The sequence below is a fragment of the Podarcis vaucheri genome (assembly GCF_965113315.1).
Source record: "Podarcis vaucheri genome assembly, chromosome: 11".
NCBI lineage: Eukaryota > Metazoa > Chordata > Lepidosauria > Squamata > Lacertidae > Podarcis > Podarcis vaucheri.
The window spans coordinates 56,100,861-56,117,525 of record NC_138749.1 but is presented as its reverse complement, the minus strand read 5'-3'; the positions used below and the strand labels follow the sequence as shown (position 1 = coordinate 56,117,525).

The following is a 16,665-nucleotide window of genomic DNA, read 5'->3' as shown; positions in this document are numbered from 1 at the left end:
TAAATAATGTTCCAATGCTCAAAGCAAAATAAAATTGGTAGCTTATATGGACCTCTCAAGCCTTTGATGCATAAAATGTAGTTAACTACTTGGAAGAACCTCTGAAATGGATTTCAAATATCCATCATTTCTACAGCAGTTTTAATGTTCAAAGTGCTTTTCAATCATTATAAGTCAGCAATAATCTTATCAATCCCCTTTCTGTGATAATTCTGTGATCATTTATCAGTCAAGGAGAAATGGCAAGTTGTCCAATGAACTATAATTTGTTCTCTTTCTCCTCCTGTGTTTAAAACCCTTTTATATTTTTGGATTATCAATTGATTTAAAGCATTTATATATTGTCTTTCTTTAATGAGCTCAATGTGGCTAATGAATAAATTAAATCAATGAGTGATATCCAAGCCCATTCTTCTAACAGAGAAACATGATTGTAGTCTCTCACAAATTAGAACCTAAAATAACATTAAAATGGGCAAAGAAACTAAAGTCTATTGATTTCAGTGGATCTACTCTGAGTATAACTTAGTTGGCTATTGCCCGATAATGTTACAATGAAAAGAGACAGTTTGACAAGAACAGTAATTGATTTACATGGTTTTAACATTGTATTTCATATTGCTCTAACCTGCCCTAGTGGGTAATAAACCTAATAATAACAATAAACAATGAAGCACTCAAACCACAGCTAGAAAACACAAACAACCATTAAATAATGTTTAATCACAGCAATTAAAACCACTTCAAGAAGGGAGCAAACACTTATAGCCCCATTCCCACCATTCTGCATAAGGCCACAAGAGAGAAGTGTGGTGTAATGGTTAGAGCATGAGTAGGCAAACTAAGGCCCGGGGGCTGGATCCGGCCCAATCGTCTTCTAAATCCGGCCCATGGATGGTCCGGGAATCCGTGTGTTTTTACATGAGTAGAATGTGTGCTTTTATTTAAAATGCATCTCTGGGTTATTTGTGGGGCATAGGAATTCATTCATTTAATATATATATATATATAGTCCAGCCCCCCACAAGGTCTGAGGGACAGTGGACTGGCCCCCTGCAGAAAAAGTTTGCTGACCCCTGGGCTAGAGCATTGGACTAGGACCTGGGAGACCAGGGATCGAATCCCCACTCAGCCACGAAGCTCACTGGGCAACCTTGCGCCAGTCACCATCTCTTAGCCTAACCTGCCTCACAGGGCTGTCATGAGGATGAAATGGGGAAGAGGAGAACCATGTCCAACGCCTTGAGATCGGGGGGGGGGGAGAGGTGGTATATAAATGTAACAAACAAACAAGTGCTTTTCAGAAAGCAGCCTGAGGAGCTGCTGTATAGGGTTCCCCCACTCTCCAGACCAGATATGGGGGGCATGTGGGGGGAGAGAAAGGGAAGTTTTGCCATACAGGGATGTCCTTGCAAATTGCCACAAAACCATGAAAACAGGCAATAGCATTGAAATGGCACCAAAAGGAAATAATAATCAGCCCAGCAAAACCATAGTACAGTGGTACCTCGGGTTAAGAACTTAATTCGTTCTGGAGGTCCGTTCTTAACCTGAAACTGATCTTAACCTGAGGTACCATTTTAGCTAATGGGGCCTCCCGCTGCCACCGTGCTGCCGCCGTGCGATTTCTGTTCTCATCCTGAAGCAAACTTAACCCGAGGTACTGTTTCTGGGTTAGCGGAGTCTGTAACCTGAAGCGTCTATAACCTGAAGCATCTGTAACCTGAGGTACCACTGCAGAAGAGTAGAAGAGGGTGCCCCAGAAGGTCTCCCTCAAACATTTGCTCAGTTATTGCCATAGTTCATTCTTTTTCGGTACAAATTTGCAGGAAGGTGGATTCCATATCTACAAGGCAATCCAGATTGTAATGTAACCCTAATTACACAAGAACTTGAGAAGCTGCCTTTTACGGAGTCAGTCCATTTAGCTCTGCACTGTCTACTCTGGCTATAGATCATCGATTCATACAATTGTTGAGCTGGAAGGGACCTCAAAGGTCATCGAGTCCAACGCCCTGCAGTGCAGGAATGTGGCAGGTTTCCATGGCTTCACACAGCAGCCTCTCCTAACGCAACCTGGAGATGTCAGGGACTGAATCTGGTTCCTCCTGCGTGCAAAGCAGTGCTTTACCACTGAGCTACAGCCTTCCACAGCAGCTGCAATCAAATCATATTATTCCTCCAAATATGGTTAGCTAAGATTGAAGGAATGGGTTTCCCAAACCCAAAACTGACTGTGCAGGCACCAAAATCCCTATTTTTCCTTAGCTAAAATCCATTAACTTGAGCGCTGAGTCAATGTATAAACAAAAACCCGGCTGTGCTCAAAGCTCTCTCCTTTATCAGTTTGTGACGGCAAGTATGGCCTTCACTGTACCAGTAGAACAGGGAAGACACGTCTGTGCCTTATCTTAAGTCCTGACCACAAAGACCACAGACCCAGTCTGGGAACAGTGCCAGAGTGTGTTCTCGGAGATGGTGACCTCTTGCTCCAAGATAAGAGTAGGAACAGGAAGATCCTTTTATGGTCAGAAGCATAGGAAGGAATACCCTTTTATGGTTAAGAGTGCTGGAGCAGGAACATCTGTGATGTCAACCTGCGTACATAGGCTGACATGGTTGGATTCCTGGGGAAGGAGGGAGAGGGTGCCTGGAGGAAATATATACTGCATGAAACTTCTCATTTCTTTGGACTTGCTGTGGACTAATCACACAAGTGCCTTCTGCTATCCGGAGAGCAGAATAAACTCTTTCTTTGAACCAACCTCGGTGTCATTTGACTTCCTTCCTCCTGTCCAGGAGCAACGCAGACCCAATCGGTGAACTCCAATAAGGCTACAAGATTTATAGCGTATAGAAATTTACCTTTGGTGAAATCAGTTTTATGAGGCTTAACTCATTCTGTGATACTGATTCATGAGACAAACTAATAGAGCATATTCAGCAATGAAATCAGGCGAGCGAGGAAGTTATGCACTTTGAGTTTGAATTATTTTGTTTTTTTAAAAAAGCTGGACAGTAACACTTTATGTGAATATCCAGCACACAAAACTAACGTTAGAGAAGTGTGTTCAATGATTAGTTGGTTCTGTGAAGAATAAATTATTTTGGAAACCTAGAACTTTCTAGTTGCCTCTTCACAATGGTGAGAGTGGTGCGGAACTGAGTGATGGGAACGGGTTCAAATTTAATGGCGCGTCATCAAAAACTTAACGAAACTTACTCGGCTGTCTGTCAGAAGGATTTATCAGTTTCATTCCCATGAGATCATTTAATTCTTTTTCATTTGTGCCGCCAAGGATATAAAGCTGTGAATACAGAGAAAGAAGAATGAGCAGTAACGTATTAGCTTAATTTGCATTCAAACAATGGTAACACAAATCACATTTATGGAAGCTTTTGGTCTGGAGCACACACAAACACACACACAATTTCGTAATTTCGTAATTGTCTCTTTGGAAATTGCCATTGTGGAGGGTTTATCCAACAAAGTCAAGATGCCAGGGATCTCCACTGGTCTCAGATAATAAACTGTAAGCAAACTCCCACTCTGAAATCTGCACTTTGAAATTAGAGCGGACAGTGTTCAAATTTTGCTGTCATTTGTCCTATACTTGCATAGTGTGTTTCATCGAAGAGCCAAAGAGGGTTGACATATCGCAAATTAACAGTCTTTCCTCCCAAACCAGGCCCATTAGGTATGACTAACAAGCACTGGAAAATGGATGCAGCTTATAAATTTTGCTATCTTTGCTTGGGCCCTGTAAGTTATATACTCCTCCACCCCAAATCCTGACATTGTCTAATGGGGAAGGGCTGTGCCTGCTTATTGCTTTCTGAAGAACAAAAACAGCAGCAGCAACTCTTGAACCTTTCAGAAATATGATAGGATAAGACTGTCTTCCTCAATCTAATACCCTTCATAAATTTGGGGTTACAAGCACTGACCAGTCACTTTTGCTTTTTAATGGATCTGGCTTTGACTGCAGTGCTCAGGCCAGGATCCAGGCATCCCTCACACTCCCAATATTCAGTTCTCAATATTAGTAAATCCCTCTACCATCCCAGTAACCAACAGACCTTGCCTTTGACTCTCCCAAAGCAGATAGGATGACAGGAAACAGGAAACAGTGAAAGTACCTAGCTAAATACTCCCAAATGATCAGAACACATATAAGAATATAGCTAACATTCAATAATTGCTATCTATGGATGACCTTATTGGAATTCCTAGTATTATTTTGTTTTGAACAAAATGGGGGTGGAAGTCAGATCAGGACTGCAATACAGGGGAAGGTTAGGGCGAATTAGGAACTCTGTCCCATTAATTTCTTTTCTATTCTCTCTTCCACGTTGCACCCATTTGCACCCTCCTAACCTGCCACCCAGAGGGACACGGGTGGTGCTGTGGTCTAAACCACTGAGCCCCTTGGGCTTGCCGATCAGAAGGTCGGTGGTTTGAATCCCCGCGACGGGGTGAGCTTCCGTTGCTCGGTCCCTGCTCCTGCCAATCTAGCCGTTCAAAAGCACGCCAAAAATGTAAGTAGATAAATAGGTACTACTCTGGTGGGAAGGTAAATGGTGTTTCCATACACTGCTCTGGTTACGCCAGAAGTGGCTCAGTCATGCTGGCCACATGATCTGGAAAAACTGTCTGTGGACAAACGCCAGCTCCCTTGGCCTGTAAAGCGAGATGAGTGCTGCAACCCTAGAGTCGTCTGCGACTGGACTTAACTGTCAGGGGTCCTTTTTTAACCTGCCACCCAGGGCACATGCAGTGCCGGCTTTACGTATAAGCTAAACAAGCTATAGCTTAGGGCCCCACTCTCTTGGGGGCTCCCAAAAAAATTAAAGAAAAAAAACACCTGGATGTACATTTCCAAAATATAAGGTAAAAAACATATAAAATAAAACCTACATACAGTAACAGTGTTTTGTGTTGTGTAGGCTACTATGATGTAAGTAACGGGCCCTGCTTGCTAGCCCAAACCCTAAAATATCACTGGTTTGCTCATTTCTATATATAGGGTGCCTACATTCTGCATGTGCAAATGGCTTTAGATACCTATCAGGTCCATAAATAACCACATAGCATATATTCAACACAAAAAACAGCAACAATTTGTTGTTGACAAAGGACAGCTGGACATATAAAGGGCCCCATTACCTTCAGTAGCTTAGGGCCTCATCAAACCTAAATCCGGCCCTGGGCACAAGTCAACTTCCCTCATCCCACCCTTGATCTTGATCGCTCCCATCCCCCACAGCTGATTCTCTGAAAAGAGAAAAGATGACAGGAATATTGAATTTAATGGGGCTTACTCCCAGGTAGGTAGGATTTGGGTTGCAGCCTTAATCACTAAACCCATATGATACACCCGGTCTCACTTTCTGAGAGTGATCTAGCAGTCCCCATTACCTGTTTCCATTTCAAAGCTCAGCATATTATTAAGTGCTGTCTTGTATTCTGCATTCTTTCGAAACATGGAAAAGCTCTATGGATCCGTCCACTGAGAGAGGCTGAAATGCAGTAAAATTCGAAGAATAGCAGGCTCCTGGCTTCAAAATGATTTTCACTTACATGGCTATGAAGAATAAACGCCACATGGTTCCGTCTGCAAGCAGGGGGGATTCCTACGTAGAGTGGCATCTTCCATTTCATCCGTGCTGAATGGCACAAAAGAAAATAATAATAATGAAAGCAAACTCGCTGACAATAATCTAAACAATGATTCTTTCCCGTGGATTATGCCGAAGGTGCTCTCAGTGCTATAAATATAGTACTGAGAAACCTCTGAATGCCTGAGCTTTGTACAATTGTTGTAAGACATGCTAGAGAGAGAAAAGGAGTAAGAAAAGCTACAAGGGATCTGTAACAGAAATGAGTTAATCCTCCATTTGTACTTGGGTAGTGGAAAAAGAAAGATCCTAGGAGAGAGATTATTGCCTCTTTTTTTTACAGAGTGCAGTTACTGAATTCAAAATTACTAAAGCCAGCCACAACTTCAATCTAAATAGGCTAGATTCAGGAATAGAAGGGGAAAGCCAACTGTACTGCAATAAACCTGGCACTATATAAACTATCTTGCATTTGTCAGTTCTCTCAAAACGCTTTACGAGTGCTGAGAACAAGAATCACATAGTACATTATTTTGACCCCTTGATCTAAGTCATTGATCATTTAGATCACTCACAATTTTTATTAGTATTATTAATCTAGATTTTCACGATAGCCCACAAAAGAGAGCCATAAAACAAATATAAAACAGATCAAAAGCATCAGAAACAAAAGCAATTATCATAGCAACAGTAAAAAACAAAGAAACAAACAAAAAACCCCACCAACAATAGGTATAAAATCAGTTAAAATCCTGGGCAATCTTTTATTTTGTTGAAAATGTCTAAAACGTGGCTTGCCCGGAGATACACAATACACACCGAAAGCAGACCGACAACCACAACCTGCAGAAGTCAGTAAGGGTAAACATTTTTGGGGAGAGAATAGAGCTGGGCGCCAAGCTCACACCTCTCCCCAAATGCTCCCAGGGGCTCTTGAGTGGCCCTAGCCCCCTTGATAGGGGTTCGGACAAGAGCATGGTGAGCCCCTGGATTCCTTTAATGGAATACCTTTGCAGCAGCAGCAGCAGCATTGGAGGGGCAGGCACAGCCAACCACATCCCCTCCCCCAACCAAAATTAACCAGTGCCTAACCACAACCTTACAAGTTGTGACGGTTTGCTATGCAGTAGGCAAAAAACCAAACAGCACCAGCCAATCAGCCAAATGGTAAAAATTCCTACCAGGCCCCTGCCCCCAAAGCAGATGACCCCAGGACAGGCAAAGCAAGGTCAGCACCAACAAACCCTAAATAAAGGGAGGGTGGGTGGGTGATCTGATGCGCGCAGCGAAAAGAGGCAGCTCAACAGGGAATAAATAGCACCTCCATCAATCAAACAATTTTGCAACATTAAATTCTCCCCAGCAACAATTGGAGGTGCCTTAATCAAATTTGTGGCTATCCATACTAACCCGCCCAGCAACAGGGGATGTCATGGTTGCCCCCACCGCAACACGTGCTCTCCGTGAAGGAGAACCCGCTTTATTACATTTCTATCTTTCCTCCAAGGTGCTCCAAGTAGGAAGCATGGTTTCTACCAGCTTTGGAAGCCACCTAGCCAAGTCCATCCACCAGGAAGGAGTATGTGAGACCTCGAATCACAGAACTGTAGAGTTGGAAGAGACCCTGAGGATCATCTAGTCCAACAATGTCCAACTGGTCGACCGTGATCGACAGGTAAATCGCCATGGTGCTCCCGGTTGATTGCGGTAGTTAAAGCAGTGATCATCCAGTTGCTCTTGAGCGATTGTGACACGCCCCGCCCCGGCACTACATCCCATTGCCACCACTGGCGCTGTTGTGAAAGGTTTTATTCCCTGTGTCTGAGACAGAGTGGGGGGAGGAGGGAGGGCAGTGGACTGTTGGGCAAGCGATTTCATGCAATCCTCTTCCCAAACAGCTCAACAACTCTGGTCAATCGTTCCTAAAAAAAGCTCAACAAGTATAGGCAATGACAATGGGTAGATCACTGCCAGTTTTATTATACTGGGAGTAGATTGCAGTCTTTAGAGAGTTGGGTGTGCTTGATTTAGTCCAACCCCCTGCAATCCAGGACTACGCAGCTGCCCCATACTGGAATCAAACCTGCAACCTTGGCAAACAACTGAGCTGTCCAGGCTGACCAGCCAGTAATTTGCTCCCCTTCTGTTTAGCCTTGTGTCTTGTTCATACAAATACAAGTGTAATAAGAATTTTAAGGTCTTATATATTAAATGCTCATAAATGTACCAAGCAAACACGTACATAAATATATAAACCACATGTCTGAAGCAGCACAGGAAGACAGTCCTGAAACCATTTTGACTCCCAAGCTGACCAAATGTTTCTCTGCAAGGAGGGAGGAGGTAAAAAAAACCTTCCTTGTTACAGGAATTTAGTCATCACCATTTCAAACGGTGACAGACTACCAAGAAAAGACCACCAGGAAATGGAGTCAGATAAGGCGTTATCAGATAACCTGGCAGACAGGAAAAACAACAACATTCAAATTTCTGTTGTAGACCGTCTTTTCTGTGATGTAGGTATGATGTTTGAGGGGTGGTGGTCTTGGGTTACACCCCTTCTGTGATGTATTTAATGATGTATGGAGGGGTGGTCTTGAGCTCCAGGGCAGGGAATTTAAAATGTCTATATAAGGGCAGGCACACCTTGGTTCTGGGCCTCCTCCTTCTCCTGCGTGTGAGGGGAGCACCCTGTTGCAACAATAGCTGTCAAGTGTCCCTTATTTGAAGGGACAGTCCCTTATTCCAGCGCCATGTCCCGCTGCTGTCCCTTATTGATGGATGTCCCTTAAATGTCCCTTAAATGATGTCCCTTAAATTTCAAAGGAAGCAGCTCCTCTCCCTCCCTCCCTGCCGGCCAGGGAGGAGGGAGGCTCCAGCTGTGTTGTTTGGCTGTGTTGCTCACCCAATAAGAAGTCTAAGAACGACTGGGGGGGTGGAGCTTGCATGCCTTGTGTGTGGCTAGTCAATGCAAGCTGAGGAGGTTTTTGAATGCTGGACGCCATTTTGTTGCACGTGCTGCTGCAAACTTTGCAGTGCAAAGCCAGACCAGGGAGCCGTCTTAAGTTGAGGCTGCATAGGCCTTGTGGTGCATGTGATTCAGATTCTATTCAGTTGAACCTCTGGTTACAAAGTTGGTTGGACAGTGTTCTCGAAGCTACCAGCATGAGTTTGACCAGACTGCAGGAGGACAGGAAGGCTGGAGTGCCTGGAACAGGTGAGGCTGCAGGTCCCTTATGTCGGCTGCTGGTCCCTTATTTTCAAGGCTGTTGGTCCCTTATTTTCAAATCTGTAAGTTGACAGCTATGGTTGCAACAGATCGATAAAGATCAGGCTTACTAGCTGCTTTGCTCCTCAATATTCTCTGGTTGGCCTCTGTTATTTTCTCCTACCAATAGGGAACCCACGTAAGGACTCTATACGGGCTCTTGGATACCCCATAAGAGAAAAAGGGCAGATTTTATTTACAACACAAGGAAAGTTTGGGAATACGTTCTAGTGTTGACACAAGGAGTTCCTAAGTGAAGAAGTCTTTTTTTCCCTTTTAAACTTGAGAGGTTCTTGTGGTTTAGACTCCTCGGAGCCTTTTTGCTACAGTATGCGGTTTCGACGGCAAAAAATATTTTCATTCCGATGTGTGAAACGGATGTTTGGAGTTCAAACGCGGATGAAACAATTATCCTCAAAAAGATATTTGCTTTCTTTGTTCTCCAGTCATTTTTAAAGTGGCAGGTTAATGACACAACCTGTAAAGCGTATGTATCATAGTTCTTAGATCAGTCTCTGAAGAAGGGAAGAATTGTTTCCGAAACGCATCTGGTACCAATAAATAAATTTGGCACTTTTTGAGAGAAACAACTGTTTTCTCTCTTGTCCTTGTGTCGATCTTTGTTTTCCCAAGTTATTCTGGTGCCAAAGGCAGTAACTCCCATAAGCACTCTCTGGCAGTAAAAATAACAATGCAACAATAGTGGATTAAATAACTTCTAGACATCGCTGTCGCAGGTGGCTGCCTCATTCTGCATAATACTAAGGCTGTCTCTGATTATGTGAACCAGGTCTCTCTCTCTCTCTCTCTCTCTCTCTCTCTCTCTCTCTCTCTCTCACACACACACACACACACACACACAATTTTCAGCAGTAACATGTAAGCACTTGCTAAGCACTTCCTGCCCAGAAAAGCTTCTGTCACAACAAATATGTTAGTCTTTAAGGTGCCACAAGACTCTTGAATTGTTCCCCCCTCTTCCCTGCGACATGATAAATTAAGAACAATAATCAGAAACTACCCTGAAGTTATAAATGCACAGTGAATTTTGCTGGAGGAACTATTTTTGGTTGCTACATTCCCCCCCCCCCCAGAAGTGGGAACAAAGAAGCGCAGATTCAAAGAAAAAAACATTATAAGGGATAACCAACAGACAAATGGATCAGCTGAAATGGAAACAACTCGGTGTGTTTTGAAGTATAGAGATAAAGGCAGTATTCAAATAGAATAGCAGAAATGCACCTCAAAAATCAGTAACTTTCAAACAGGCAATGATGGACAATGTTATCTAATCCACCCGTTCTTCCACTGCTCCCCTATCTCACCTAAACTTAATTTCATAATATCATTCCTTGGTATTTGACTCCCATCTTCAGACTTGGAAGTTCCTCCAAACAAATAAATGTCCTGAAAGGAAGAACAAAAGAAACTGTAGCAAAAGTAATAAATAACTCAGCTTTATCTTTGCTTTGTCCTTCTCTACGGCAACATCCACACAAAAATATAGTTACTGGAGTTGGGGTTTTTTCCATGTCTCATTAAAGGCCTTCTTTCAATGAATAGTCAGAAAGTCCATTTTTTTGTAACAGTAAACTGTTCCTGCCAAATGTCTTGCAGAGGCTTGACATTAATACCTATGCTGAACTTTATTGGTAACGTTATTTGTCCACTTTAAAAAAAAGTTTTTATTTATACTTTTTAAGTTTATACATTTCATTAGTTTCACAATCAATTTAACATTTCGAAGTTTGACTTCCTTCCCCCTCTTTCTGCAGTTTCTTAATATATATTTTTTATAAAATATCTTCTGCATATCCAAATTCATTTAATTTGCTCATTTAATTATCTACTTTAAATATATACTTCTATGAAACTGCAGGTTATTACGATAATTCTGCCAATGCTTTTATTGGTTTGCAATTTATCTGTAAATATTCCATAAACCATTTCCATTCTTTTATAAAAAGTTTGTTATCTTGATTTCTTATTCTTCTGGCAAATTTCGCCATTTCTGCATATTCTATAATTTTTGGATCTATTCCTCCTTTGGTGGGACTTCTGATTCTTTCCACTTTTGGGCAAGTAGCATTCTCGCTGCTGTAGTAGCATACATAAATAAATTTCTATACAATTTACGTAGTTCTGTCCCTATAATTCCCAAACACATATATTTGCCCACTTTTGCTGGGGGCAGAGAAGCAGCTATCTGCTAATCTGAGTTACCATTAGAAAACGCAGATGGCTATGAACAACTTCCATCCTACAAAGTAGACTCAGGGGATCCCTTGATTCCTTCTCATTGTTGATGTTTGGACGTCTGCTGTAATCCTTTGTCTCACCCTACACACCTCAATGAAACATCTGAGGACACATGCAGACCAATACTGCTGGTTGCCTTGGAAATGGCCGGCTTCTGCTAATTAACAATCTGCTAAAACACTCTGGGATTGATTGGACTGCGGCCAACTTGCCTTGCCTTGCATTTCAGAGGACTCCCAATGACAGGTGTGGCCTGGCAAACCAATAGGGAGGCTTTTCTGCATAGACATGGTGATATTCCGCATAACTAAGCACCACTGAATTTCAAAGCGCAATGAGGAAGGATGGGGATGGAAGAAAACAACAACAACTGCTCTTTGGTGCTCAATCAGAACTAACAGGAATTTGGGTTTACCCTAGATTGCCATTTGTTCTGATATACCACGAAAGAGCAGGTTATCCCTTGGAAAGGAATGGGGCAAGGGGGAAAACTCCTCGTACCCATGCTTAGAAAGCGTGGGTCAAGCAGGAAACTGCCAGGACTGTGCTTTCTAGGCACAGCACATGCGGAAGTGTGGATGAGCCCTGTATTTATATTTACAGTGGTACCTCTGGTTACGAACTTAATTTGTTCCAGAGGTCTGTTCTCAACCTGAAACCATTCTTAACCTGAGGTACCACTTTAGCTAATGGGGCTTCGCGCTGCCACCGCAGCGCAATTTCTGTTCTCATCCTGAGGTAAAGTTCTTAACCTGAGGTACTACTTCTGGGTTAGCGGAGTCTGTAACCCAAAGTGTTTGTAACCCGAGGTGTTTGTAACCTGAGGTACCACTGTGTGTGTGTGTATACACACACACACACACACACACACACACACACACACAGATAAATAATTGCAGTCACCTGTGTATGACAACTATGTACATTTTACAAATTTTTATGTGCTGTAAGCCACCTAGAGTGGCTGGGGAAACCCAGCCAGATGGACAGGGTATAAATAAGAAAATTATTATTCAGAGGGGAGTGAATGGGGCTGGGCACCATACCGTCACCCCTCCCCGCATGCTCCCAGGGGCATGCATGGCCCTAGCCCCTTGCCAGGGATACGGACTAAAAGATGGCAAACCCCTTACTGGTTTTCGCTGGAATCCGGAAGTCAGTTCTGTCCCTGGGCATTTTAATAAAGTTGTGGCCCAAATTATGCCAAAACCCTTAAACAAAAATTCTGTGTGAATTGTGATTTATTTAGGGGGGTGGCTTGGGGACCTCAATAGGTAACATCATTTGAAACAGAAGATTGAAACTGACCGGCTTTTACCTTATCATGGTGAGCTGTAAATGTGTGCTGCGTCCTTCCGATGGGCTTTTCTCCCTTGACGTCACACTTCTGCCATGTTAACAATACTTGGGAAGAGGAGAGAAGAAAACAAGCAAATAGAACCTGCATTGCATCCTGGGGTTTTTTTTGCATCAGGGAATGCAGTTCATGGCCTTCGATATTTCCATCCATTTATTCTTATAAAAACAGAACTAACCTCCCATCGTCCCCGACTGGAACTTATTGGGCAGCCAAATAACTAAATAGGGAATTCTAAGCATTCCTAACAGCACTTTTTTGGTATAATTTTTATTGCATTTTATGTTTTACATTTTAGAATATTCATTTAAACAACCTTAAAATATCAATGCCTTCCCTTCTACTCTTTCCATGGTTCATTTTGCATAACATAAATCCCTGCATATTTTATATAAACTGAACCATTCAGTATTCTATTATTACATCCATCAAAACATATTTATGCTGTTGAATCTGTCTTAATGCTGCCCTCATTTTCAAATATACACAATTCCCCCCCATATATTCAATAAACATTTGCCAATCTTCTTTAAACGTAGGTTCTTCTTGTTCTATATGTTAAATCTGCAAGCTGTGCATATTCTGTCAACTTAAGTTACTATTCTTCTTTAGTTGGGACCTCACTCATTTTCCATTTTTGGACTAACCTGGGACTTTCCGTCTGAATTATCCCCATCAATAAGGACTCTGGCTTTTTGGGGAAAGTACTTTTAAACATCTTTTTCAATTCATTACGAATTATTTCCCAATACTCTTTTACCCTTTTTCAGGTCCACCACATATGACAGAACGTACCCTCAGTCTCACTGCATCTCTCATTGTACTCTTAAGCTGCATTATCTAATTTTACGCCCACAAATTTTGGAGCATTTGATTAGAGACTGCAGGCTTGTGAAGCAACCGTCAGCCTAGTAACGGCTGACATTATTAAGGGAGAAGATTTCAGAGCTATTTTTAGGCAATCTGAGAAAGGACTAGTTTTTGGAATGTTTCCTGGCAACACGGTACCATCTTTGAAAGCAAAGCATTGAAAAAGCCAGTGTCCTGACAACATCAGTCAGTGAGGGTCAGGGTGGTATAAAACCGCAATGAAGAATTTCACAGCATTTGACATCATGAAGAACTGAGCTCTGTGGAAGCCGAGGACCCAACATGGCTTTTTTTGGGAGATGGCCAGTGAGCCAACAGGAAATGGTGTAGTTATACATAAGGGAACTCTTTAAGAACTCTTGAGTTCTTAAGGAATCGAAACCAAGTTAATAATACTTAGTTCCCATTATAATCAATAGGACAGACTAGCTGTAAGTAACTTTTTACAGAAGTGTAATTAATTTGGCCTGGATTCACTAAATTTTTAATACAGTTTAATTGCATTAATTGTATAATACAATTTCGATACAATTAAGTGTCAAATGCCCCAGTGCTTATCAGTTATCCGAGTGCCTTTGCAGAAAAGTGGAAACTGGGAGCAGGCAAACTTCTTACTGAATAATGATACAGAATGCATGTTTTTACTTATATCTCCATAAATTGTGTTTTTTCCCCTGGTTTATAGTGTGTTCAAAGCTGATTATCATGAGTAAAGATCCATCTGAAGTCTGGCTCTGATTTTCTCAGAGGTTTGTACTGAGTTACAAACAAAAGTGGTACAGTGTTGTTGCATTGGCTTTCATCTATTTGTACCCCCCCCAAAAAAAAAACCAACACCCCAGTTATTCATACAGTGAGGGAAATGATCTGTAATAATGAAAGACACCTGTGTCCAGTGCAAACAGATCAGTGCAATATTCATCTTCGTCGGAACATCCTCCAAACATATAGATGATTTCTCCGATCGTTGCAAAAGCATGGCCTGATCTGAAAAGTTAAAACATCATTTGTATTTAACAGTGTGCCTCACAGCTCACTCAGACAGAATTAGAAATGCCATGGAAATCAAAAGTATATAAGGTTGCCCCCCCCAACTGTTCTCTTTGGCAGGGGGCAGGTGTATTCTGCAAGATGCCATTGCTGCTGTTATAAGAATTTAAGGTCATATATAAAAAAATTAAATGCTCATAACTGCATATATAAACCACATGTTTGAAACCCCACAGAAGGGTCCCGAACAAATTGTCCTCAAATAGTTCTCTGCAAGGTCTTCCCCATTGTCTCTTTCCTCACAAATCCTGTCTTCAGGGCACATTCAAGTTATGAAGAGGGTGTGAGCCTGTGAGCTGTGACCTAGATTCAGGAATTAAGTAGTTATAACAACAAAAGACCAAAACCCAGATAAGGCAATCAGGTAACTTGCCAGACAGGAGATAAACAATGCACTCAGGTTTCTGTTGTAGACTGCCTTTTCTGTGATGTAAGTATGATGTATCTGGGGGGTAGCCTTGGGCTACCTCCCTTCTGTGATGTATGTATGATCTTTCTGGGGGTGGTCTTGGGCTCCAGGGCGGGCAATTTAAAATGTCTATATAAGGGCAGGCACACCTTTGTTCTGGGTCCTCCGCCTTTCCCCTGTATGTAGAGGAAAGCAGAAAGAGATGGAGACAGAGACAGAGACAGAGAGAACGCAGTAGCCAGCTACATTATGGTTACCAGATTTTTAAAAAATGAATCCAGGGACCCCCTTTTTTTAAGCTGAGTAGCAACAGGGAGTCAGTAACGGGGATGGTAAGGCAAAAGACCGTAGGCCCAAGCACACATGCATATTGTATAAAGGTGCAAAGCCCTCCTTTCGCACCCTGTGAAACATAAATGCACAGAGTTTTTTAAAAAATTGGGCAACGGCCACTCACTAACAACTCCCGAGCCTCCGCCGATCAGTCAAAACAAAGGGGGAAAAGGGCAGAAGGTCTGTACCGCCGGACGTCCCCGGTTCTCCTTTGGCAGTGGCACCCTCCGTGGTGCCCGCCAGTTTGCCCCCCGGAAGTTCCCCATATGATGCGTCTTGTGCAAAACACATCATATGGGGACTTCCGGCAGCGAGCAGCGAGCAGCGAGCAGCAAGCAGCTCCTGAAGCCAGCCAGAGCCAACTGCACTACCAGGCTGGCTCCGGGCTGCTGAGGCTGCCGCTGCCACGTTTCCCGGGGACAGATTTGCAAATCTGGGGACATTCCGGGGACAGAATTTGTCTGGTGACATATTTGCGGAACCAGGGATGTCTGGTAACCCTAAGCTAGATGCCTCTGGGAAGCCAAGCAGCAGAATACGAGAGCAACAGTGCTCTCCCGCCGTTCTTCCTGAAGCATGCCGCTCAGTCACTTAGCCACTCCTCTAGACCTGCACTCTCGGAAGCCCTGAGGGTTGCGTCTATACAGCAGCAAGTGTGCTTTTCATGAAATAACTGCTATCAAAACTCACCACTGTCATCTCCTCTGGCGGCAGGTCTGCAGAGGTCAAGTGCTCTCTCTCTTACCATTTTGCTGATCCCTTCTGCTCTCTACCATCCAGACCCTCTGAATTAACTCTAAGGGTTTTCAAGTGCACAGCTATATCAAGTACCTGCTAAGGAGTTGAGCGAGAAGACCAGGAGTTTATGTGGACTGTCAGTTGTTTCCTTCTTAGGTAGCCATGCGTCACACTGGCTTACCCTCAGCCATGTCTCCTCTTCTGTTTCTTACTGGTCATCTTCCCCCTTCACTAAATCAGAATGATTTCTAAATCTGCATCTATGCATCAAAACCGATGCAGGATTTTGTGCAAATCGGTGCCTTCTTCTATCCTCTTTTCTGGTGGTGCATTTTCTGTGTTTTGGCAACACGTCCTGTTCCTGAACTGCCCCCTTCCCAGTCTACTCACTATATGCTCAGTCCTTTCCTCCCAAATACAATGGCACCTTGGTTCTCAAGCTTAATCCATTCCAGAAGTCCATTCCAAAACCATGGCACGTTTTCCCATAGAAAGTAATGCAAAATAGATTCATCCATCCCAGACTTTTAAAAACAACCCCTGAAACAGCAATTTAACATGAATTTTACTATCTAACGAGACCAGTGATCCATAAAATGAAAGCAATAAACAATATACTACAGTCACACAATCATTCCATCAGCAGCTGAACTGGGTTCCACACAGTCACAAAAACAAAACAAAAAGAGCCGCAAAAACAAAAACGCAAAATAAATAGCAAAAACAGACAGACCTCAGCGTAACACTCAAAACAGAAGCGTA

At 42.8% G+C, this 16,665-nt stretch overlaps 1 protein-coding gene across 3 annotated transcripts in view; it reads right to left on the bottom strand.

Moving 5' to 3' along the window:
- LOC309542698 (kelch domain-containing protein 3-like) overlaps positions 1-16,665 on the bottom strand; it is a 66,960-nt gene that overhangs the window by 26,990 nt on the left and 23,305 nt on the right. For all 3 annotated transcript variants that reach the window (XM_082241604.1, XM_082241606.1, XM_082241605.1), the window contains exons 9-13: positions 14,260-14,360; positions 12,465-12,550; positions 10,213-10,294; positions 5,582-5,667; positions 3,224-3,308 (exon numbers count right to left, since the gene is read on the bottom strand). In XM_082241604.1, coding sequence (XP_082097730.1) covers positions 3,224-3,308; positions 5,582-5,667; positions 10,213-10,294; positions 12,465-12,550; positions 14,260-14,360 — 440 coding nt within the window. The remainder of the gene's footprint in view (positions 1-3,223; positions 3,309-5,581; positions 5,668-10,212; positions 10,295-12,464; positions 12,551-14,259; positions 14,361-16,665) is intronic.